Source organism: Anopheles merus, chromosome 3R, assembly GCF_017562075.2.
Source record: "Anopheles merus strain MAF chromosome 3R, AmerM5.1, whole genome shotgun sequence".
Lineage (NCBI taxonomy): Eukaryota > Metazoa > Arthropoda > Insecta > Diptera > Culicidae > Anopheles > Anopheles merus.
This window is the reverse complement of record NC_054084.1, coordinates 31397601-31423001: the sequence shown is the minus strand read 5'-3', so window position 1 is coordinate 31423001 and position 25401 is coordinate 31397601. Positions and strand designations below refer to the sequence as shown.

Here is a 25401-nt window from a genome sequence, read left to right as displayed (position 1 = left end):
GGATGCTGCCTTGCATTTGGAGAAACAGGACGGAATCAAAAGCTCTCCAGGATGCTGAGGAAGGGCTAGAAAAAGTAAAGCATCTTGATCGGAGCCATTTGCAGCCTAATTGCTGCCATTATGAGGCCTTCATGCAAACATGCGCTCCTGTTACTTATAATCCGACAAAAAGCCCGATTACATGCAGCAAAAATTGGTTTTGGTAGGGGTGAGAAAGGGGCCGACATTAGTGTCAACTTGATCGAAAAACTATCTTCACCGTGGATGCTGCTGCTTCTGTCGGATAAGGAAATTATTTTATTACGTTGTTAATTGTTTATTTCGTCTTTATTTTAGCAAATGAAAGATTATTAAATCATGGCATTGCATTTGATAAAAGGAGTTGAAAATATGTCGTGATGTTACACTTGAGCTGCTTTTTGTGCCATTAGCGACTTTTTTTTTATTTACGACTCTTTCACCTCCGAAACGTAACCATATTTCTCCTCCTCTGTAAATTGGGGCGAAAAAAATGCATTGTTTCATCCTCAAACAATTTCCTATTCATCCTCCACACATTGGTGAATGAGCTACTTACCCTCGAACTTTTCCTTGTAGCAGTCCAACAGCTGTCCGATGACGGCCCCCTCGTACGCCGGCAGCTCGTACGTTCCACCGAGAGTCGAGGGCAAACAGTCCGGCGCGATGTGATCGTGCAGTGATGCAAAATCGACACCGTGTAGGAAGATCTGCAAGTAAATCACGCACACACACACACACACACTCACACACACGATCAATATTCAATCAATTTGCAAACGCTCCCGCTGCTTACCCGCTGGCTCCACTTTTTCCCGAGGAATGGTTTGAATATCTTGAAGAAGATGTTAAACATGCGCGCATTGTTCACAATGTGTATGCCCTTGATGCGGTACGGCGAGTGCTTCTGCCCATGGTCCACGACCGTCTTGACGAACTTCGGTGGAAACTGGCTAATGTGCGATAGGGACAGCCGATCGAAGTTGATCACGAACACGATGCCGTGCAGCTGGGTGGCCGGTTCGCGCCCGACCATCTCCATCAGCAGGTTGGTGCAGCGGATCACCTCCATCGACGGTACCTTCGTGCAGTTCCACTTGGCTGCGAATTAGCGGCAAAGAGGGGCAATTACACATGGCACCAGAGGATAGCAGGCTATATTGTGTGACTTTGGCAGTGGCATGTCCTCACCTCCCATTTCCATGTACAGGATGCGACGGCCGTGCTGGTCGCGCTTCGGGAGAATCTGTACCGCTCGGTCGTCCAGCGCGTTCTGGATCGATTTCGTTGTCAGCCGGTCTGAGATGAAGTTTTGCTTTGCCTTCATGTGATAGAATGCTTTCAACTAGCGAAGACACCAAACACACGTATAAAGTTGTGGAACCAATATATAACTCAAACACATCACTCACCATCTCGAATGTACTTTCGGGGTAGTACTTCTTCGGTCGCAAAAATCGCTTCATAAACGGCTCATCGTCCACTGGTAGTTTGAGCTGCTTTTCCTCTGAAAATACACACACCACAACACAAATGAATTTAATTTTCCACCAATCAGCTGTTACGATCGCCCGCCAGGTCGATGACCAATGTTGCCCTTGAAACGATCCCAAACTTACGCTGAATTAGTTCGCGCAGCTTCCGAATGGATGCTTCTATCACGTCCGGCGTTTCGCGCAGCTCGTTCGCTGCCTTTTCTTTCGATGGTTCGTCCGTAAACTCCTCACAATCAAACTGCAACTTTACACCATTTCCAAAGTCAACAAATGGCACCTTATGCTCATCGTAACGTACAGCCATTGTGAACTGATTTTCGTCCAAAAAAACGCCACCACCATGCAAGGAGAGACAATAACACTGCCCGATCGCGTCCGTCCGGGAAAGTGCAGACGTCCGAAAAGAACGTTTTGGAGTCGGTTCTGGCATGCTGGCTTTGGAGGTGCTTACACGCACACAGCTCAAGGTACAGGTTATGTGGGTGTGTGAGTGTGTGTGAGTATGAAAACAGAGTGGGAAGAAAACTCCAACTCCAGGCATGCCAGCTGTCCGGTTCTTGCGATCGGGGTGGGTGAGTGAAGCCGGTTCGGATCAAATTCGTTCCTGAGTAAGCGTTATTGTTGTACGTATGATTCCCAATTGGCGTTGATTTGCAAGGCGAACCGATTAGCCACATGCTGTTGTGTCGATAGTGTGGAATGCTTTCTGATTGCTTCTAAATACATGTTTTATTGCGATACTGGAGAGTTTCGCTTCACCCTTTTGGAAAGGAAGGAGAAAAACGAAGAAAGACCCCACGAATGTGGTCAGTTGCGTGTAAGCTGCTAATAGTTGCAAACAAGTTGCGTGCAAGCAATCGAACGGAGCTTTCGTTCTTCGAATTGAAAGTGCAATGAGGGTGTCTGAAAGCTTTTTACACTGTACAGGGTTGTTTGCTCCAAGAAATAGAACTATTACTAAAAGAAGGAAAATACTACTTATTTGAAGTTATGGTCTTTTTGATAAGTTTTGTAAAGTGCTTAAATCACAATACTTCTTGGTAGACTTTCTTTGAAGAGGTTGTTGCGGATACTAATCATTCCTATTAAATTAACAGCTTTGCAGGTTGAGATTCTGTACCCTTATTTACCATACATGCAACCCCTTAGCTCTATTGAATTAGTTGTCCCTAGTGATTAAGGTAAAACTTTAGCAAGTCATATTCCACTGAAAATCACTTACAAAAACAGGAATTTTCCATTTATTTATTTTTCTTTTTTTCCCAAGGACTGTTTACAAATATTTTAGCATCGATTGATTGATTGGTTTTGCTGCACTATTCTTCTGAAATAATCTATTCATTTGAGGAGCTGTTACAAAATTACATCGGATTCATCGGGAATGACTGGAAACCCTGTAACTAATGAGATACGTGTTAAAAAGTAGTAATATATGTATTTAGAGTAAACAAACGGCAACACTAATATTACAACATATAACATTGTTGATCATATCCGGATCGTGAATTAGGCAAATGAAAATAAAAATCATATGATAAAAAAAGAGATTTTTTCCTATTGCAATGAATGTATCAAAGCAATTCCATGAAAGAATATCCAAAATAAAATATTACTTTAAATTTTCGAAACAAGCTTTCCCTTCACTCCACCCACCATACTGGCTGAGCAACCCTGCATTGCGCGCGAACAAAACGGAGCAGCACGCTCGTCGCTTGGCTCATTTCACCGTTGAAATCACCGAGTGATCAGAAGCGGGCGCAGCACACCTGCTCGCCATATTCTAACAACCTCCGCCGCGTGTTGCGCCTTCTTCGATGTGCGTCTGCCAGAAGTGAAAGAATACTCTCGCGATCCTCTCTTCGCCAAACAGTGCGTGTTCGTGTGTGTTTGCTGTGACATTTGCGTGTGCCGTAACAACAGTTTCGCTCGCTTTACGACGCTAGCTCCAGAACAGTGCACGTGGTCATGGCGTCGCTAAAGTTTGATGACAACAACGTGCCCTATCTCGACCTCGGCGACGGCTATCGGATCGCCCTCGAAGGGGACGAGTACAGCGACGCGAAGGCGAAGGAAAAGGCCGCCCGGGAGCTGCGCGAAACGCCGGACGTGGTGGAGCAGTCGCTGCAGGAGTTGCGCTCCCTGCTGCAAGGTACGGTTACCGTGCGTGATTAGAATTGCGGACAGCGTCAATCCGCGGGTGTAGGGCAATCGCGCACCGATTGACAATAGAAGAAGACGTAATTGTGCGGCAGGTGCCGTTTAAAACAATCCCGTTTGCGTGTGTGTGATAACAGGTGAAGCTGAACACAGTAAAATTCACGGTCAGCTACACTTCCTAGTAGTTTTATGATCATTATGAGTAATAACAAAAAAAACCCCCAACCGAAAATTCAAGGTTGTGATATCCGGCGTTCGAACTCGTTCGAAAGTGGGGAAACTCCGAATTCGATCGCTTAATTTCTTCCCCAAACAAGCGTCGCAAACTGGAATTTCGTGGTGAACGAATCCCGCTGTCAGCCGGAAGAAGAACGAGAATATTCGGTTCCGCGCTTCGCTGCCCAGCCTTGGCGGTTTGCCAAATCACACTCTCGCCCCGAGACTCTTTTGTTGACTCTGTTTTACGATCGTATGATCGTGTGATATTCAAATGAGGTTACTAGAAACTGGTTCTTCGTAACGGTTTGGCGGGCGCTTTTTTGCGAGGAAAGACTACCCAGGCTGGGTTGCAAAATGTTGAAAAGAAATAGAAAGCTTATTCAAACACCAAGCTGGAACAATAATCCATGTGCCAACTCCAACTACGAGCCAGTTCGACAGGAAAAGATCAACCCATCAAGCTTCACATAAGTTGCAAACCTTCAACGTGAAGCTCCGCGAACTTGAACTTGAGCCGCGCTGCCGCAGTGTGGAGTGTAATTAGTCGTTACAGTCGGAACTATTTCTAACACACCTTCGGCGCCGCTGCTCCAACTCCAACCGCATGTGCCTCTGTGTCTATTTTCAAGGCAGACGGCCCAACGATTGCCAGCTAAGGAGTCGGCACAGTTACGGTGATTGCAGTGTAGCTGCACCTTGTATCATCGGCACGACAGGCGTATCGAAGCAGGGACATTGACACTCAACCAGTGTCTCCGAAATTCCACAAAGCCCTTCTCAAACGCCACTGACGTCCGAAAGGGCGAAACGGATGTTGTTTTGTGTGCCCTGGGAATGACGTCTTGGGGAAACCAAATTTCGCTTCTCATGCTACACGGCCCGGTACTCTTTCTTTCCGGCAGTATGGAGGTTTGAGTTTGTTGATGTGATTTTAGCTTCTCCTAAACGCTTCGATTCGTTCGATGATCGTTCCGTTGCGTGTTGCGTGTGTCAACGTGACGGCTGTTTACGGACGGAAGGTGAAGAGGGCGGAGATAGTAAGAGCGGGTCGAGAACGTGAGTCGTTAGTTTTGCTTTTGTTTTCGTTGGCTTGATGACTGCGAAATAATAATCGTAAATTACCTTCATTCGCTTCGTAGTGACTGATCGCTTGCCGGCTGGCGTTGTTGTTCTGAAGCAGCTGTTTTTTTCTTTCTATAGTAAATTATTCGAACCATAAAACGAATGTCTAAGTGTATTTGATTAGTATTCCGATTGCTCAAAATGCTTCCCCGAGGATTCCTTCTACCTTTGAACCTGTGTGCGGGTGACCAGTTTTACTTCCAATCGATGTCATCCCACGCCATGCTGCCATCCTGTCGTATAAATAATATCTATGCGACGCTCGACTGCGACTACAATTATCTTTACGATCATTACCGGCGCACAGGCCAGTGTTGAGCGCCACTAAGGCCAGCGATGGTTTGCCCCCACAAACCGGTCAAAGCTTCTGTGCACAGCTTCACCTACACATGCTTAGAGCTTTTAATTTTCATAATCAATTGCTATCTCCATTGACCCGGGGAGGTGTGTTTCCGAGCGGAGTGTCACACTAGAACGAACCGATTGACGCATACGTTTAACCTCCTTGTGGATCGAATCAACGACAGGTCCTTATAGTCGACACACGGGCACAAAATGGCACTAATAACACAGCACACGCCAGCTACACAAAATTACTAACCCCATTGACATACACAGACGATCGATCGAGCGTGCTCTGCACTTGACACGGTCTCACGATGGCCTCCCCCGAGGATGTTGGAGAACACACTGCAGTGGGTAATTAAACCGGGCCGGACTTTGAGCTGAAAAAACACGAACCGTGCCAATACTGGAGCGATTCTAATTCTAGCCCTACGGAGCCGGCCCCAATTATCCTCTCGCTGCTACAAACCTGTTTGTTCATAACATCATCATGTGTTTTTTTTTTTTTGTTCTCCTTCCAGAGGAAAAGACTCTCTACGTCCCGATGGATAATGATGCGTTCATGATTAAGTTTTTGCGACCGTGCAAATACTACGCACAAAGTGCATTCGAGCTGGTAAGTGATGGCAAGATGGCATCTTACCTTATATTGAGCTACTAGCAACTTAATTTGATTGTTTTTTCCCACACCACTTCCCACCCGCAGATTAAACGCTACTATCGCTTCCGCAGCAAACACCCGGACCTGTGCGACGAGCTATACCCGGCCTCGGTCAAGCATGTGTACGCGGAAGGGTTGGTCCACTTTCTGCCCCTGCGCGATCAGCACGGTTCCCGCATTTTGGTGCTCGAGTGTGGCAGTAAGTATACGACACGAACGAACAACTTTGTCAATCAGCAAGCGACGAACCCTTGCTTTTATTATGCTTTCAAACCAAATCATTCACATACGAGTACGAAAACCTGTCAGTTCGATGCTCCCGCTAGGCGTTCTAACGATGCCCTTGAAGTGATACACACAACTCATCATTTGAAATGAGCGTACCGCTATCTTCACATGAGAACGAGCGATGGGGGAGACAAGATCTTTGATCGTGCGGGTGATAATCAACCGCGATTGTTTACCTTGCTGTGCGGTTTGCTGTTTGGGGATGATTATCTGTTTTGCACGGGGATACGGTATTACGGAAGCGTTGAAAGCTTTTCTGTAGCAAAACGTGAAGTTAAGGTGGGTGTGTGAAGTTTACATTGGACAAACAATGAGTGCTAAGGCTGGTAAGGCTTGCCACTCGGATGTTCCCAGTAGAGCACAATTGGTAGTTGCAAGTGGCTCCATCAATTTGTTTGCAGTTTTGAGTCCAGATATCACTTCAACTATTGAACTCATGGAAATGATGCAACATTCCCGCTTGCTATCGGAACTCCGGAGCAAGTCTGATGCTAAGGGCACACGGTCATAAAAACGTGCAAATCATTCCGCAGTGCCAAAGCCCCCATTTTTTGCTTACTCATTTTGGGCTCTCCCAAAAAGTTTCAAACATTCAAGCCACCGCCACACAACCACACTCGCAATCTGGTGCCAAACGCGAAGATAATTCATTATCTTCGCCTCACCGCAGAACCCCAACGCACAAGCGTTCTCGCATATTCCGCTGTGGATTAGTGTTTGGGCGACTCTAATGCGTATGTTTGCGTGTGATGGTGCGCCGAATTTCGGCACCGTTTTCGGACTGTTATTGCTCGCTTCTTTCGCCGCGGTTGCGTCAGTCGCGAACAACTCGTTCCCGAAGAAGCGTGTCCGCATTGGTTTCGTTTGTGTTTTCGAAAATGTTCCTCCTGTGGGCGTTACCGCTCGCCCTGTATCTGTTCTATCGGTGGAGCATCGCGACGTACGATTACTTCGAGAAGCGCAACGTCCCGTTCGTGAAACCGGTCCCATTTTTCGGCCAAGTGTTGTCATTCTTCACCCAAGGAAGGCATGTCGTTGATGTGGCCTCGGAAGGCTACCGCATGTTCCCGAACACGCGCATCTCGGGCGTGTTTACGCTGCGAACCCCGGCCTACCTAGTGCACGATCCAACGCTCTACAAGCAGATGGCAACGAAGGATTTCGACCACTTTACCGACCACGTGACCGATTTCCGCATCGAAACGGATCCCATCCTAGCGCGGTCGCTCTTCTTCACCAACGGTGCGCACTGGCGGCAGCATCGTTCGGGCCTAAGCCCTGCCTTTACCGGCAGCAAAATGCGCAGTATGTTTGGTCTGCTGTCCAAGAGTGCCGGTGACGCGATGGGCCGCTTGTTGGTGTTTGCGGCCGGCAAACCATTCACCATGGAGCTGCGCGATCTGTACTCCCGCCTCGGCAACGATGTGATGACGTCGATCTCGTTCGGCGTGGAGGTAGACTCGCTGACCGATCGCGACAACGAGTTCTTCCTCAAGGGCAAACGGTTGGCGCAGATCGACGGGCTGCCGGGGCTGAAGTTTCTGATGGCCACCACCATCCCGCGGGTGTTTCACTTCTTCCGGCTGAGCGGCATGTACAAGGATGTGAACGATTTCTATACGGATGCGGTGGCGCGAAACATTCAGCTGCGCGAGACGAATCGCATTACCCGGCCGGACTTTATCCACTTGTTGCTGCAGGCGCGCAAGAACACGCTTGGTGCGGAGAAGCACGAAGACGAGGCGCTGCAGGATGCTGGCTTTTCAACAGTGAAAGAGCACACGTTTGAGCAGAAGGGTGAAGGGAAGATGAGCTGGGCTGATATCGACATTGCCGGAGCGGCTGCTTCGTTCTTTTTCGGTGGCATCGAGACGACGACGACGCTGCTGTGCTTCACCAGCTACGAGCTGGCCGTAAACCCGGACATTCAGGAACGGCTGCAGGCGGAGATTGACGAACAGCGGGAGAGTTTGGCGGACGGTAGGACACCCACGTACGAGGTGCTGCAGAAGATGAAATACCTCGACATGGTCGTGTCGGAGGCGCTGCGTCGCTGGACACCGTTGGGGCTTACCAATCGCAAGTGCACGAAGAACTACACGTTTACCAATACGGACGGGACGCGCGTCACGATCGAGCGTGGTCAGAACATATCGATTCCGCTGAAGTACTTCCATCTGGATGAGAAGTTCTACCCCGATCCGCTACGGTTTGATCCGGAGCGGTTTGCCGACCCGAACAACATCAACCAGGACGCGTACGTGCCGTTCGGCACCGGGCTGAGGAACTGTATTGGCTCCCGGTTGGCGCTAATGCAGGCGAAATGCATTCTGTTTTACATGCTATCGAACTTCATCATCAAGCCCGACACAAAACTGACCATCCCCATTGTGATCGATGAAACGTCGGCGGGGTTGAACGCGAAGCATGGCTTCTGGATGAACCTGGTCCCACGCAGCGCGTAAGCGAGCGTTTGCTAACTAACCCAGATTGTGATAAGATAAAGACGCAGTAATACGATAGGCAGAGATATCTGTGTATTTGTGCGATATTTGATTCCCTGTCCGTTTTTGGTGCTATCTTGGACGCCTAAGTCCTATTTTGGTCAATCAGTGAAATTTGTGTGATTAAGAGCTTTGGTTGAAATAAAGCCCTCACTTCGAACCTCGAACTCTAATGCGTGGTGTCTTCATTGCCCTCGTCTTTTCTTTCCCCGAGAAAGCTATTTTTAGAACACTTTCAAATTGTATTAAGCGTTCCCTTCCTTCCAACGCCCACAGAGAAATGGAAACCGTCCAAGGTGTCCCTGACCGATCTGTTCCGCGCGGTCCAGCTCGCCCTGGAGGCGGGTATGTATGAGCCGCGCACCCAGCTGAACGGTGCCGTCGTCATCCTGGACATGGAGGGACTGGCACTGTCCCAGATCATGCAGTTTACGCCCAAGTTTGCGGCGATGGCACTCGACTGGATACAGCAGTGTACCGCGATGCGCCTCAAGTCCGTCCACATCGTGAACAACTCGTATCTGTTCAATATGCTGTTTGCCATCTTCAAGCCATTCCTTTCGGAGAAGCTACGCAAGCGGGTAAGGACACAAATAAGAGACACTAATGATGTGTCTGAGATGTATCTTTATTAAACTGATTTCGGACCGTTGGATGCCTTTTTGCAGTTATTCTTCCACCAGAAGGACTGGAACTCGCTGATGTCGCACGTCGAGGCAAAGTGCTTGCGCCCCAAGTACGGCGGCACACTCGAGTGTCTCGAAACGGACGGTATGCTGCTCGGGGAGATGTTTGAGCTCTATCACAAAGAATATGAACGTAAGTGGAATCATCTAACAGCACTGTTATTGCTATTGTGATGCTCAATGTTCTCCCTTTTTCCAATTTTGTTTTTCAGTTGCCAACTCTTTCGGTTACCTTAAGAAACAGGATTAATGTGAACGTATACCCGAAGTTATTTCTTGAAAACGACTAGCAAGTAAACACTAGCAATTAAGCACAAAAAAGAGCACTCAGATTGTGATATCAAGCGATCGCATGACAATCCGGTACTTTGCGATTGGACCACGTCCAGTGCGACCCACTTTTGAAGGAGGGAATGTAAATGTAATAGTTTGTTGGGAGGGTTTTATCTTTTGTATTTTTTTTTCTTGTAAACGTAGTACGACGGTTAGGAGTGGAGTGGACCAAGCGCCATTTTAATAGCAGTGCAATATTCTAAGTCAATGATTAAATGCCAATAAAAGGACTGTTGAAAGGTGGATTGAATGTTGTTCGAGGTTCTTAATGTAGCCTGACTAAAAAAGACGGGTTTGAGAGATAAAGCTGAGCTGACGGATTTTTGACAAGGTCTTTTACGTAAATTTTCGATTAACCAGGGATTGGAGAGCATTGGAAACTTCGCCAAAGCGCGATCAACTAAGCAAAAACGGTACTTTAAAACAGCACATCAAATGCAGCTTTCCTATTCATTATGAAGGATTAATTGGAATGCATTTGACCGGTGCTGCAAAATGTCATGAAAATCACATGGTAGTCACCACTGAAAACAATTAACATATTCGTGGTAGGTTGATGTTCATTGCTGATAACAAATGAAAGTGCGTCATGACATGCCGAACAAGACATGCGAATACTTGAGTCCAACGCGATACTCTAACTGACAAGCTGAGCTTAATGCCGCCGCAAACATAATCATGCCAAATGCTACTGTTTCAGTCACCAACACTCATGACTGAAACGAAGCACAAATCAGATCACGTACACAATTGAGATGATCAGTGACGATAGTCAAACAGTTGGAGAATCAATCACATGGTTGGTGACATTTTGATTAGCACCCAACTCTTGGTCACTCACTTGGTCACGACATTTTTGCCGGCGATAATTACGACATTCTTGGAATATACTTGGCGCTCTGACAACAAAATGAACATGCTTTCTCCCTCTATCTGTTTTGATTATCTGTCGGGTCAAACAGAGCGAGAACATATGCTCATTTTGCTTCTTGAAACCACTCGCCCGCTCCGCACATCTCCGCAAATGACTATCGGATTGATCACCGACTGAAAATGTCACGACCAAGTGACTGACCAAGAGTTAGTTACACACAATGTCACCAAGCATGTGATGGACGCAACAACTGTTCGAGTCTCACCTATGATCGTTACAATAGAGCTCGTGACGGTGATGTGATTTTATTTCAGTAGTAATTTGTAATAACTATGTCAGTGACATTTTACAAAATTGATCACAGTAAAAAAAAAGTCATGATAGAGTGACTGATCAAGCGTTGATTGCTAAAATATCGCGAAGCATGTATTGGACACACATTAAATGTTTGAGAATCACCTCTGATTATCACAAGTGAGTACGTGACGCTGACATGGATTTTATTCCAATGAGATTTTTTTATGACATTGATAGTGACATTTTACAGCGCTGTCATTAGACACATAATTCCCAATGTTCAAATGTAGCTTTTTGGATTGAATTTGCTGCTTGCAGGATTGAAGATCCTTGATCCAGTAAAACCCTTGAAGTGTTTAATGAACGTTTAAATTCTCACTAGCATTGTGCTGTGTTTTGTGCTTTCCAAGCCCTACTGCTTAGTTCTTCTTCTTCTTTGGCACAACAACCACTGTCGGTCAAGGCCTGCCTGTACCCACTAGTGAATTGAACTTGGCTTTCAGTGACTTTTTATTACCATAGCAGGATAGTCAATCCTACGTATGAGGGCACGGTCTATTCGGGACTTGAACCCATGACGGGCATGTTGTTAAGTCGTACGAGTTGACGACTGTACCACCAGACCGGCCCGTCCGGTCCGGACCGATTGCTTAGTTACAACTACTTATGTTCATAATAACGAGTGTTAACTAAGATCACTATGCTGAATAGTGCGCAATAATGATTTTTATTGCTACGACTATCAGTGTTTTGGATCGTTAAAGGTGCACACCAAGAGATTCTTCACCTAACTTGTAACATACAATATTACTTAGCTGTTTTGGAACTTATAATGCATCGTTAAAGCAAGAAAGACGAGAAAAACGTAAGCGACAATAATCATTCTAAACCGAAACTGCAACCAAATTCCCCACAAATTGCAACCAATCTAACTTTTCCCTACAATGCTCTTCTATTCTGGGTGTTGCTCTACCACCACAACTCTGAGGGGGCGCGATTTTAGCGTCCTCTCTGGCCCCAACCATTAGAATATTGTCCGGTAAACACAAACACACACACACACACATTTGCAGCTACACCGCGAAAGCGACTTGAGCGTCGAAAAGCATCATCAACACCAAACCATACTGGGTGTGTTTGTCAATCTTGCAAACATTGGCGCTGCTTATCTTGCAAACATCACCACTACACCCGTCAACCAGTTACATCATACAGGCCTACTCCTCCTCCTGCTTCGATCATATGGTTCCGGATGGTGGCGTCGCACAATCTCACTGCCCTCCCCGAAAAACCCCACGAACAGCCACTCATTGCCACCTAACGCACCGCTCAAAGCGTTTCAAATTCGTTCCACCAATTCGACCAGCTTTTATGCCCCCTACCCCCCACCCCAGATTGGCCGCACGATCAATTACTGCACCCGACAGCTTCCTATCGCTCTGTGGCTGTGTGGGCAACCACCACACGGCGATAGCCAGCCGGCAATTGCAGGCAGATTCTTCCCCCGCTGCTTCCAAAATTTGCCTGTTTTTTCGTTGGTTCGATCAATCTGCTCTAACGCGAATGTAGTGGTTTCAGGCAAACGCGCGCTCGCGCACACACAAGACCGCGAGACCGGGGAACGACGACGACAACCGTGACCTTTGCCGGCAGTCGCGTACAAGATCAGTCGCGAGTTTGTTTCCGGCGCGAGTGGGAGCACGAGCGCGCGCGCGCTCTCGTTCTCACCGTTTTTGTGCGTGTAGTGTGGGGCGGCCCCTAGGCCCGGTCAAACCTAGGTCTCTGGGTTCAGAATGTTTCTGTTCTGGGCGTTGCCGCTCGCCCTGTACCTGCTCTATCGGTGGAGCATCGCGACGTACGATTACTTCGAGAAGCGCTACGTCCCGTACGTGAAACCGGTCCCATTTTTCGGCCAAGTGTGGTCGTTCTTCACCCAGGAAAAGCATGCCGTTGATGTGGCCTCGGAAGGCTACCGCATGTTCCCGAACACGCGCATCTCGGGCGTGTTTACGCTGCGAACCCCGGCCTACCTGGTGCACGATCCCGCCCTGTTCAAGGAGATGGCGATTAAAGATTTCGACCACTTTACCGACCACGTGACGCAGCTGTCGCTCGAGCACGATCCACTGCTGGCCCGCTCGCTCTTCTTCACCAACGGAGCCCGCTGGCGGCACCATCGGTCCGGTCTGAGCCCTGCCTTTACCGGCAGCAAAATACGCAACATGTTCGTGCTGCTGTCCAAGAGTGCCGGCGATGCGATGCAGCGGCTGGTGGTGTTTGCCCGCGGCAAACCGTTCGCGATGGAGCTGCGCGATCTGTACTCCAAGCTGGGCAACGATGCGATGACATCGATCTCGTTCGGCGTGGACGTGGACTCGCTGACCGATCCCGACAACGAGTTCTTCCTCAAGGGCAAACGGTTGGCGCAGATCGACGGGCTGCCGGGGCTGAAGCTGCTAATGACAACGATCCTGCCGGGGTTGTTCAAGTTCCTGCGGCTCGGTGTGCTGTACAAGGATGTGAACGAGTTCTACCTGGAAGCCGTCTCGACCAACATTCGCTACCGCGAGAGGAACCTCATCAAGCGGCCCGACTTTATCCATCTGCTGCTGCAGGCCCGCCGGAACGAGCTCAACTCGGAGCAAACGGAGGACGATGCGCTCGAGAGTGCCGGGTTTTCGACCGCCGAAACGCACACGGTGGAGCAGCGCGGTGCCACGGGCGAGACGCTCCAGTGGCACGATGTGGACATTACGGCAGCGGCCGCATCGTTCTTCTTTGGTGGCATCGAGACGACGACGACGCTGCTGTGCTTCACCAGCTACGAGCTGGCCGTAAACCCGGACATTCAGAATCGGCTGCGGGCGGAGATTGATAGTGCGCGCGACGAGTTGATTGATGGTGCGACGCCGACGTACGAGATCTTGCAGAAGATGAAATACCTCGACATGGTCGTGTCGGAGACGCTACGGCGGTGGACGCCATTCGGTCTGACGAATCGCCGCTGCACCAAAGACTACACGTTTACCAACACGGACGGGACGCGCGTCACCATCGAAAAGGGACTCAATGTGTCGATCCCGCTGAAATCGTTCCATCTGGATGAGAAGTTTTTCCCCGATCCGCTACGGTTTGATCCGGAGCGGTTTGCCGACCCGAACAACATCTACCAGGACGCGTACGTGCCGTTCGGGACCGGGCTGCGGAACTGTATCGGGTCGCGGTTGGCGCTGATGCAGGCCAAGTGCTTCCTGTTTTACATGCTGTCGAACTTCATCATCCAACCCGGCAGCAAACTGACCATTCCGCTCGTGCTGGATGAAACGTCGGCCGGGTTGAACGCGAAGCATGGCTTCTGGATGAACCTGGTTCCGCGCTAGCCGGCGAGCCCTTGCCCGTACCATAGGGCGATAAGATAACGAGCATACCGTTTATTATTACCCGGAAGATATGTGGAACGATTGCGATAGAAATGGCTGAATGTGTATGTGAGTGTGGTTGTGATGGAAATGGAGTGTTACTCCAGAAGTCTCATAAACAGTGTCATCAGCGTGCTTTATGTTCCTTTTTTAACGTACAAAACTGTAACCGACAATCGGCTTGCGAGATGAATAAAGATCGTTTAAACCGAACATTATACTGTCTATTACAAAAATCACCTGTTCCGGCAGCGAGTTCCAGCGGCACGAATACATCCAAGCGATGCGTAAATAAAGAACAGCCATAATAGCGTTAGACTGGAGTGGTTTGTAGAGCTAAAAATAGAACCGCTTTTATCGATGCGAAACGGCACGCACACAAAACATCTTCTCCCAACCTTTGATTGCGTTGAATTTGACCGAGGTCATACACATGATGGATAATGGTGTCGTGGCGTACGATGCTTCGCTTTTTTCGTCGTTGTGGATGGCAGAATACTGGATCATTAGGGATATAGTTATTTAAAATTGGTAAGAAATTAATGGAGAAACACAGATGATTTCGTTCAAAAGGGTTTTAGAACTTTGCAACCAAGAATTTGGCAACCAAGGACCCAAATTCTCACTTACACGACGGAACAACATTAAAAAATACGTCACTGTCCCGTTCAAAACGGCACATCTGGTCAGCAAACGGCGGCACCACACGTGCTCTGTCGAAAAAATGCGCCATTTTTAACGGTCCCGGGGTGGAAATTTCAAATTTTGCGGAAGTTTTCAAATTTTGTTGTTGTTGTTGGAAACGGACCGTTACGAGTGAAATATTTCAGCACAACGAAACATTTCATATTTCTTACTTCGCTAGTGTCCGTTAGGTGGCGCTAGCAGTAATCTGCAATTTCGAAGCAAAACAAACTTTAAATGACTCGTTTTTTGTTATTTTTCTTCTGATTCTTCTGATTCTTCTTGAAAGACACTTGAAGAACTGGCATGATCTATAAAGATTCTTTACATCTCACTTTCAAATAGGCAGACCTTGCGCTCTTAAAACAATCGAGCAACGAGCTCGCTCGAAGCTTACTCAACCGATCGACTCGTCAACTTTCCGACTGCCCTCAAAATAATGATGTATTAGAAAAAAGAAACACATTACCAAATGTTCCTCTACATCAACCCGTTCGATGTGATGCTGTCCCGTGAACCAACCCCAATCCACGTACTCCACGTATGCAGCAAATTGATAAATTGTACCCCGTTTGGTTCTTTCGTTTCACTTTTTGTGATCTATTCGCTTGGCGCTGGAGCGCTCCGGATCCCCGGATCGCCACTTGTTGCGGGAGCTAGTCCACTCCACAGCTATTCCCGCATCTTGATGCCCCAACCCGGTGATTTAGCTACCTTCGGGAAAAGGGAGAAACGATCCGTTTTGGAACAAGAAAACCGTCTCAAACGCGCTCCGCAATGTCCCGGAACCGACAGGCGCCTCGGCCACATTAAGGACCTACGGAAGGTGGTGATGATCACGGGGCTCTGTGCCTGTGTGTGTGCCTTTATATTCCTCTGCTTTCTATCTTTCTTCCCTATTCGACTTGCCACTTGCGAGCAACGCCCGTGTGACCAATTGGCGCATAGAGAGTTCTGTATTCTAATAAATTATTCTTCCCGCTTCATCAACCAAAAAAAAAAAAGAAATAGAAACAGAAAAGCCAGAATAACATCATGCCGTAGCAGTTGATTAACCTCTCTGGCCACTGGCGAAGCCAGATCGACAGGGTGCAGGCAAAAGGCAGCCAACACACATCGTGCTTCTCCTATTCATCACTCTAATCCGTTCAAATGGAAAGAACGAACGAAGGAAAGGAAGAGGAAGAAGAAAAAACACAACCCCGGGGAGAAACTCATCGTTTTTTTTTTTTGAAAGGAACTCAACTCCCTGTGAGCTCCCGACGAGGGCGCACCGCAGGTTCATTGCATTCTTCACCAGGTCGCGGGATTGCACGCAATCGAAGGGAGATTAATTGATTTTCTAGTTCACGGATCCGATTTTACTATCCCCCATCCGTCACCTTTATCGCGCATGACCACCACTTCCCTCGCACGCCACGCTTTTCACCTTACCACGATCGCGGGCTCCCGATTCCGTTCCGAGTTCGCGCTACCGGAATCGATCGATCGTCACCGAGCGATTCCGCTCACGTTCGACTTGTAAATTAAATGTTTGAAATTGCATTACGGTCATCCCGATCGGACTCGCCTCACCGTCCCGGGGCCCCCCGGTGGTTGCACAAATGCACACACGCACACACGCTCCGGCCATGTGGCGTCACGTTCGCGCGCCCGGTCAGCCTCAGTGGATTCGCTTTGATTTGTCACATTGCGCAAAAGGCGTTTTCCATATTCTTTCCGCGCGTTCCGCTGCATGCTGTCGTTCTTGTGGCGTTGCGAACGATCACTGTGCAGCGTGTTCATCATAACGTACACAAAATTGGTGTACACAAACTGGCCACAAAAACACGGCACCGACATACCAATACCCTTTTTCTCTTTGCATATTTATTTGTCTAATTGGTCTTGTCGTCGCCCAACCGTGGGGAAAGATATTGAGCAGGAAATTTATTCATATCTTATCCGCCCTTCTACCAAACATTTAGCTCTTCCATCGTAAGAGTTCTTCCACGAAGAGGGACCAACAGGGTTGGAGGAAACATTGGATTGGTATGCGCAGAACTTATTTGATTTCGATGTCCATTCTCTCCGAGGGGATGGGGGAGGGAGGCGGACAAAGCCACAACATTTCATATTCCATGCTCGTGCCGTGGTGCCATCCACAGCGCGTCAACTCTTCGTCAGCTGCAAGTTCTGTTGAATTCTCTCTCTCTATCTCTTCCCCGTTTTCTGTTTGTTTATCTGCTGTGACACTTTTGCCATCACACATTGGCGGGTGGTGAATCGATCTTCATCCCCCCCTTGCCGGCATTACAAAATGTCGATTTTGCGCTGCGCTTTCGAGCGGTGGACAAGGATTTATGGGAATTGAATAACCATTTGTGAGGAGCTAATGGGATGGGAAGCGAATGGAACGATATTCTAGGTTTGTGCCAGAAGGTGCCAGGATGGTGGGTTTATGTAATGTTTGCTGGCTGCCCTGCCCTAGCCTAGAGAAAAAGGAGTGGACTTAAAATTTTGTTGTTTATTAAGACATTTTGGAAGGATTAAGATGGATTGAAGTATTCGCGGGATTTGAGCAGGGTTTCTCGCTTTGCTTACAATTTCGTTGAACTCTATTTTAGCTTTGGTAGAATATATAGATTTTCAATATTGTTTTAATGGCTATAGAAAAAAAACAACTAAAACAGATGCACAACTAGAACAGAGTTTTTGAAAGTAAACTTCCCATGAATAGTGGTTATTTAAGATTTCTTGTAATACTGTTGAAATTCCTTCGTATAACTAACCTTTATAAAGAACTTTAACCAAGACCAAATGTAAAACAAACAAACATTCTAAATAAAATCAACGGATAACCGAGACTACCCGGTATAAGCTTGCAAAGAAGTATTAAGAATGAAGCCAATAGGCTCAAAGTCTCTATAAAAACAAAACAAAACCAAACATAGAAACTTGCTATAATACAGGGTTTTGAATAATAAAAGGGTTAATAATAATCGAATAATTAACCGAATTCGAATAATAGACGAATAATAAAATAGTTCAATCACTCAGGGGCATGGTACATGTCGGTAGGGGAATGTTGCAAGCATACTGTGGAAGATTCAATCACATATATTAGAGCGTTGCAATCGACAAGGGAACTTTTGCAAGCATACTGTGGAGCTGTCGTCAGACTGTGGGCGCCGGTGTAAAAAGGTTCGAATTGGTACCCATGAGGTTTTCTTAAAAACATCATTTGGGGTTGTTTTCGTGTGGCATTCAGCTGTTCGCATGATAAACTGAATATATCCTCCAGTGGAGCCATAATTAAACATGATACATTAGTAAAATTAACGAAAATACTTTGGGGTATTTACAGCGGCACCCACAGTCTGGCACACAGTATGCTTGCAAAATTCCCCTGGTCGATTGCAACATTCTCCTATATGATTAGTGCAGACATGAGTGTAGGCATGTTTTTTTTTAATCTATCTTCCATGTTGATCAATTTCTCCTCAGTTTTCCCGACAAAATTGTTGAAGTAGATCTTTCGCATCATGACCGGGTCACTTAAATGTCCTAAAATGATTGCTTCGGATTTTGGCGCTATGGCCTGGAACAACGAATCCAGTGGACGCGCTTTAGCGCTTCCTTGCAAGTGTTTTCATGTTTCCCAGATTTGGGAATTTTCACTATTTGGCCGATTGCAGTTGACCTACTGGCCAATCTAATCGCCTAGGGTTGTCACGCTTCTGAATCAAGTTGCTTCACTTTTTGGACCATCATGGTTAGAGTTCGACTGATAAAGCTTTCGAATTTTATCTTCTGACACATGAGTTACTATTATTGAGAGTGCAATTAACATTTCCTCAGTGCGGATGAAGAAACCCCATAAAAAATCAACCTTTTTTGTTCTTTTTCTTAAGGCCGGGCTACATTGATCGTACTCCGTAGTGTAATTTTTATTTTCACTAGCGCATCTGGCGACGACCAGCGCAAGCTAGATGTGGGTATAATTTAAGTGCCAAAATTATTCATACTTGGTGTCTCATCAAGTTTCGACCAGGCTACCTGTTTGCCGTAGGAAATGTTGATAAACGTCCATAAATTGCAACAAAGTAGGCCGTTAATTGTTGTTGTTGGACAAATCGTCATTCATACAAAGCGCTGGGCAACATTTTTCTCCATCTTCCAATCTCTATCCATCATTGGGTAAAATTATAGCCTCCTCGACCCAAAACGTTTTTTGACAGATAAATTATGCCAGCATCTAGCTTCAACCCGCCGCCGCTAGATGGCGTACGCGTTCACAAAAATTACACTACGGAGTACGATCAATGTAGCCCGGCCTTTATACAATAATTATCAATTTTGATGCTAAAACATTCGTCACAAATCATTGGAAAGAACCATCTCTTCATACACCTAAAGTAAATCAATCTCCCAATAGAACATGTTTGAATTACCAAAGCCAACCCCTGCCCTGTCCGAACCGTTCTCATTTGCATCCAGCGCGAGTCCAGCCCGCGATCGGGTCGTTTTGGTCGATTGATAATTTTCCTTCCTTTCCGATACATGATTGGTTTTGTTAATTATCCCTGTGCAGTGTGATCACCTGCGAGAGAACAGAGCGATTCCTTCGCCTTCTTCTTCTGCTACTCGGAACCGTAACACTTTTTGGACGTTTTTTTTTTGCTGTGTGTCCCTCCAACCGCGAAAAGAACCACCATCGATCGAAGACAAATAAGCAGCGACAGGCACCACACCACATTTGCATACGCACTGTGTGTTATGAGATTTGGTTTCCGTTCGCGGAATAATAACAACCTTTGTATATGGTGATTTTGGCTCCAAACCGAAGCACAGCACACAGGACATAAAAATATATACAGATATTTTGCAGATTTATTTTGCTGCGAGTGCAACGACCTGATGGGGCTGATGGGACAGTTCTGAGAAGTGACGATAGCACTACAAGCAGGAACTTCATCAGCCTCAGCACCGGGTTGGGTGGAAAAGGGAAATAGAATGCTCTTTAATGTTTAATTCCCATTGCATCAATCAAATTGCACCCCCACCCCCGGCATGGTTCGACACGCATTCCATCACATACCAGTGATCTAGCCCGCACATAAACAGTACCCCCCTCCCATCCCACTCCTTCTAAGACAAAAGGATTACTGAAACCCCGACCCGAACCACTGACGCAAGCCCGTCAGTCACTTCCTGCGCTCGCTCGCACATTCTCGAGTAAAATTTCCCATCGGCCCAAAAATTCCCAGAAACTGTTTTTCTCCCCCACACCGGCCGCATCGGGATTGAAAGAAACTTTTGTATGCAATCCCTGTCACTTCCTGTCCCAGACCGCGCGGGATCCAGTCCAAGTCCGAGCGGGTTTGGCCAGTCGATCAGCAGGTGTGTACGATGAATAATATTCTACGCTGATGCGTACGCCGCCGGACAATTGCGCCATACCGTTGTGCCCGAGTGGGCCGCAGTGCTAGGCGTGCGTGTGCCGCAGTGTTTTATGGCTGTTTTTTCCGCTTGCTTTTCTTTTTTCTTGTCAAAGGCTCAACCTTCTCTTGCGGCGTTGGGATGAGAAAGTTAAATAGAAGCGACCCTGGCGTCAGTGGCAATAGTTCGGTACATGGTGGAGGGAAAGGACGATGAGCATGGGATTCTAAGTCCACCAAAGGCCAATGCTATGCAAATATTCACATAACGTCGCGCAAAAGCGGCTAGCGGCACCGATTGTTTTTCGCATCGTTTCGCGCTTTCTAAGACGGCAATGAACTCTGGATCGGAGGGGGGTGCACAAAAGAATGGTGTAATGGTGTTAGGTGTAGCGAAACACAGAGTAAGGGATGTTTTGTTGAAGAAAAAGATAATTTTCAAAAGAATAAGCTAAATTTGCCAAGTAAGATTATTTATGTTTCAAAGTAGTTAACATTAAACATATCCTTAGTTGAAATTAGAACTAGTTTAACAAATATAACAGCACAACCAAACGCCTTATTTTATGTAATACGTAGCACATAGTGCCCATATTAAAGTTCTAAATTATCATTTTTATTATTTTAAATATATTAATAACAATGCAACTTTAAAAAAAATGTGGAAAACGCTACAGAAAAGCTAAAAACGGGTAAAAATATAAAGCAAATCTAATTATTTAGTGTATTTTGCAGAATAAAAAAAAAGTTAAATATAAGATCAGATAACTTGAAGAAATAATCAGTAAAACACAGCAATTAAACGGTAAAAGAATAGAACAACTGAATAAATGTGCCAAATATATAAAACATGTATGAAATGACACAGGCACACTAAAGAAAAGGCAAAAAAACACGAGATGATAATAATATTAATCGAACAAATATTTAAATTTATTTAGAAATTCATAAAAAGGAAAATTGAAAAACACATATCAAGAGAGCAGCAGCAGCAGTAATACACTGTAACAATTCAATGTTTGTTACACTTTAAAACATCAGCAAGTGATAAATCAATTAAAAAAGGCATTTACTTGTGTACTGCACTGCGCTCGTCGAAAGGCACAGCACAACAATCCCCAAATACACATGTACCCGATCGCGCATATCCGCCAAAAATCTTCACGATGGCACTTCAAACATTTTGAAGAGTTCTTCCCACCCCGCTCCCACCGAGAGAAATGGGCGGTCCCAGCCTACCCAGGCAACCGATACCTTTTGCGTGGATGATTATCTTGTTCGGTATATTTGTTTTAAAATTTATAGTGTTTATTTCGGAACTTGCTCGCGGCGGACCCGTCGCTCTCGGCACCGCGTATTTATTTATCCCTCGCATGCCAATATACGCCCGTGTGTGCCCGCGTGTGCCTGGGTCGCTCTTTGGGCCTACCCGCAGATATTAAAGTATACATACACGACCGAGCGGGGGTTGTGGAAGTGACGAGCGACCGCGAAAGGAACACAAACATTGCACACGCACTCACACCATCCATGAGGAGGTCTTTCCCCCGGGGGTGGCCACCGCCAGCCCGCGCACACACACACACACACACACACGCGCGTCTCAAGAATGTGTCGGGAAAAGGTTTGTTCAATTTCCCGTATTCAGCATATGTGCGTGTGCACAGGGGGTTTTATTCTTCGGGCCACCACTCACACTCAGCCCGTCCTGCCATCATATGTTGCGATCGGCGCGATCGTTATGAGTCTGCCGTCTTCTCCATTGCCCTCCTTACCTATCCTTTCCTGCTCGGAAGGGCACACAACAAATAAGAAAGAAAAAACCTTATTTTTCACAAAGCAAAGTTTTTCCTAACACCGTAACCTTTACGGTTCTTTCTATGCAACTTGTGTGTGTGTTTCTGTTTTTTCTTTTGGTTTGCTGTCGTTTTCAACCACTTCTCAAATTACCAACCCGTAATGTAAACAGCCCGTGAAAGTGACGGAGGAAGTGAACGGGTGCACATGTGTGCCGTGCCCCGGTCGCTGGTGCCGATCGTGCCCGACGCTGCAGCCGATGCAGCATCACAGTGGATCGCTTTGTTCGCCGTCGCCTTCGAATCGGCGGATCCCGTCCACGGGTCTCGATTAACGAAACTCGAGGCTCCGTATGCAGGTTCATTCTAAACGCGGGACCTTTAGGGCTATAACCACTTCCAGACGCGAGACATTGCTGTGAAGCATGTGCGGGAATGATTGGAGACTTTGAAGAGAGAGAAAAAAAAGCAATTACACAAAAAGGCAAACCCCAGCTGAACCAAGCTGCAGTAGCATCGATAAGCGAAGCAATGATATTATTATTAAAAGCAAATATGTTCCCTTTTCTTTCGGTTCGCGCTCGGTAGATGTGTGCATTTGAAGAGCTGTCTAAATTATGATATGCATTATTGTTGGCTCCCGGTTGTGTTGGATCGATATTTTGTTGGATAAATAGAGGGGCTTGGGGACGAATTTTGTGTCTGTAGATTGATTTTAAACTGGATCATGTTTGCACTTCACCGTTTCCTCATCGAACGCAACATTGACATGTAAATACTGATGTTTGTTGTTATTCGAATTAGAAGATATTGGAGAGGGATCACCCTGAGACAGCAGCTTACAAGCTAATGAAGAACTAGTTGCTGATGCTGATGGTGCTTCATTCCATGTATTCAACTAGAGCCATCGTATCATCGTAGAGTCTACTCTAGTCCAAGTCCATCTCACAACCGATTTAACCTTACTCCTTACATCACCACAAATTAATACTTATCTCAAAACAACTTTGTTGGCCATTCGTTAAACGAATCCAACAAGCTATACTATCAACGATCTTTCACTATCCTCAGCTTCAATCTAATCATAACCATATCGTAGACACAAAAATCTTCCAGACTAAACCAACCATCGGATGTTTATGTTTTTTTTAACTCATTTTTTTCTCCCAAATATCTTTCCCTCCCAGGCCAACGTATAACGCAACCGCATCCTGTCCACGGGGCCAGGTCAACCGGAAACCCTGCACGGGAAACACCTCCAACAAGCGCAACAAACTAGCGACCCGCGGAACTCTCCCCAACCACCCGATTGCACACAGTGGCCACACGCTTGACGCACGTTTTAACTTTTCGGGATGTTCCCTTTGAAATACTCGCCCGAGGTTCGGATCGCTAGGCACACGTGTCCCAACCAAATCGGACAAATTGAAAATCCGTTGCACCTCTCGCACCAGACAACACCCCAAAAACACACAGATGGGATATGATCGCGTGATCCTCGTAGATCACATTACCCTGCCACGCTGCGCATTCGTACTGCGCGGGGGTTATGATTTTTATACTTCAAAACATTCATCATTCATTTTTCCGGCAATCTGATATGGGATCCCGCTTTTCCCGCACTAATACATGCAGTTAGCACGGCTGACGCGTTTCCCATAACAGCCATGCCTCATTTCCTCAGCATCGTCGCAGCAGGGCAGGGCGACGGCAAGCGTGCATGATTTATGAGCGCTGCGCCATTACGTATGGTGTTTTCCGGTTTTCAGAAGAAAAAAAAACTTTGAGGACATAACTTTGCTGGGGGTGGTTTGGAATAGTTTATTGCTTTATGAATACGGACGCACACAAACACAGCGATACGACGGGCGAAGCAAGTGTCATCGGAGATCAAGTGTCTCGTACTGCTAAACAAAGTTGAAAAAAGGGGTTTTGGAAGATTACGTTAAGATTGAAACGATCTTCCTCCCTGGTTGCGCTGGTGCAATTTGTCACACATTGAGCAGTTTACGACCCCTTAGCGCTTAATGTTTAAGTCCAATTTTTACATCCACCACCTACCCGAGACCGCGCCAGCAAAGAAAGGCTTCCCTTGTTAGTCGGTATTAATTACCCACGGAAGGTATTTATGATGGCGATCATCTCGGCAAGGCAACATGGTAGGGTTTGCGATCGTACAGTTTTGGGGTTTTGATTATTAAGTCTCACAATCACACAACGCAGTTCCTAGTCCTTACTGTGTTTTTCTTATTACTACCAAAGATACAACACCAAACTAATGAGCAGGAAACCCCTACAATGGACAGACCAAGATCGGATCGTCTGCCACTTGAAAACGTCTTTGCTGGGGATCTTCATACTGATGCGCTCTGTCAACGGGTCACAGTGCGTTGATTGCATTTGCTCGAATAACCACCATCCTCCACACACACATCTGGCTTGAATTTGGAGCCATTTAGCCCTCCACAGTGGCTTCCGTACGTACTGGGATCGGCGAAGGGATGTAAGCAACCCTCCCAAGAGAAGTTCAGAATAAAGCAATAACAGGCATAACACATACACCGCAGACATTAACCGCCAGAAAAATTTGACCCTTCCGATACGATGATCCATTCCTTCCTGTGTGTGAGGATGAAAATATGATCATGATTGTGGCATCTCTGATGCAGCTGCACCCCCCAAGAGGAGACGACATATTTTCACGAAGCCTTGCAACGGCAGCGGCGGCGACGACTGCAGTGGCGGTCTGATTTTGGCGATCGTTCTCGATCATAACGCAGCCAACCAATGTGGAGGTCACAAACGAAGCCTTTTCCGCTGCACCGGTTCGCAGGGTTGGGAGAATGCTGCAAAAAATCATGCTGCTTCATCCGGTTCTGAGGTCATAATTAACTCCTGTCTCATCCCGCAGGTAACTTTAACCCCAAAGCGGTGTATTACGGGATCGATACAGCGTTTTATGGATCGAATAACACACAGTGATAGCACAGGAATTTGGCCTAACCTCAGTCGGGGTTTAGATGAAAACGGAGCGACAGAACTGACATCACTGATCACCAGAGGATCGGATCCGGTGGTCTTG

The 25401-nt window shown here is 46.8% G+C and overlaps 4 protein-coding genes across 4 annotated transcripts; 3 read left to right on the top strand and 1 right to left on the bottom strand.

Moving 5' to 3' along the window:
* Window positions 1-308: 308 nt before the first annotated feature.
* On the bottom strand, window positions 309-1930 carry LOC121597651 (clavesin-1-like). Its single transcript, XM_041923555.1, has 6 exons — window positions 1638-1930; window positions 1431-1525; window positions 1210-1363; window positions 815-1119; window positions 578-728; window positions 309-490 (listed from the first exon to the last, which is right to left on the bottom strand). The coding sequence occupies exons 1-6, from the start codon at window positions 1816-1818 to the stop codon at window positions 447-449; spliced, it is 930 nt and encodes a 309-aa protein (XP_041779489.1). The 5' UTR covers window positions 1819-1930; the 3' UTR covers window positions 309-446.
* A 1305-nt stretch (window positions 1931-3235) lies between these two features.
* On the top strand, window positions 3236-10074 carry LOC121596127 (alpha-tocopherol transfer protein-like). The gene is made up of 6 exons (XM_041920796.1): window positions 3236-3663; window positions 5879-5973; window positions 6064-6217; window positions 9087-9391; window positions 9479-9629; window positions 9709-10074. Exons 1-6 carry the CDS (start codon window positions 3480-3482, stop codon window positions 9744-9746), a joined length of 927 nt encoding a protein of 308 aa, XP_041776730.1. The 5' UTR covers window positions 3236-3479; the 3' UTR covers window positions 9747-10074.
* LOC121596125 (cytochrome P450 9b1-like) lies at window positions 7030-8977 on the top strand. The gene has a single exon (XM_041920794.1). The coding sequence runs from the start codon at window positions 7056-7058 to the stop codon at window positions 8769-8771; it is 1716 nt and encodes a 571-aa protein (XP_041776728.1). The 5' UTR covers window positions 7030-7055; the 3' UTR covers window positions 8772-8977.
* Window positions 10075-12645: 2571 nt separating the features above from the next.
* Window positions 12646-14650, top strand: LOC121596126 (probable cytochrome P450 9f2). The gene has a single exon (XM_041920795.1). The coding sequence runs from the start codon at window positions 12794-12796 to the stop codon at window positions 14378-14380; it is 1587 nt and encodes a 528-aa protein (XP_041776729.1). The 5' UTR covers window positions 12646-12793; the 3' UTR covers window positions 14381-14650.
* The last annotated feature ends 10751 nt before the right edge of the window (window positions 14651-25401 follow it).

What these genes read in the sequence shown, in the direction of transcription:
- LOC121597651 (XM_041923555.1), bottom strand. Translation starts at nt 1,818, where the DNA reads ATGGCTGTACGTTACGATGAGCATAAGGTGCCATTTGTTGACTTTGGA. An exon ending in CCGAAAGTACATTCGAGATG is followed by an intron (nt 1,364 to 1,430) that starts GTGAGTGATGTG and finishes TGTCTTCGCTAG; the next exon opens with TTGAAAGCATTCTATCACAT. An exon ending in GGAAAAAGTGGAGCCAGCGG is followed by an intron (nt 729 to 814) that starts GTAAGCAGCGGG and finishes ATTTACTTGCAG; the next exon opens with ATCTTCCTACACGGTGTCGA.
- LOC121596127 (XM_041920796.1), top strand. Translation starts at nt 3,480, where the DNA reads ATGGCGTCGCTAAAGTTTGATGACAACAACGTGCCCTATCTCGACCTC. An exon ending in GTTGCGCTCCCTGCTGCAAG is followed by an intron (nt 3,664 to 5,878) that starts GTACGGTTACCG and finishes TTCTCCTTCCAG; the next exon opens with AGGAAAAGACTCTCTACGTC. An exon ending in TTTGGTGCTCGAGTGTGGCA is followed by an intron (nt 6,218 to 9,086) that starts GTAAGTATACGA and finishes CAACGCCCACAG; the next exon opens with AGAAATGGAAACCGTCCAAG.
- LOC121596125 (XM_041920794.1), top strand. Translation starts at nt 7,056, where the DNA reads ATGGTGCGCCGAATTTCGGCACCGTTTTCGGACTGTTATTGCTCGCTT.
- LOC121596126 (XM_041920795.1), top strand. Translation starts at nt 12,794, where the DNA reads ATGTTTCTGTTCTGGGCGTTGCCGCTCGCCCTGTACCTGCTCTATCGG.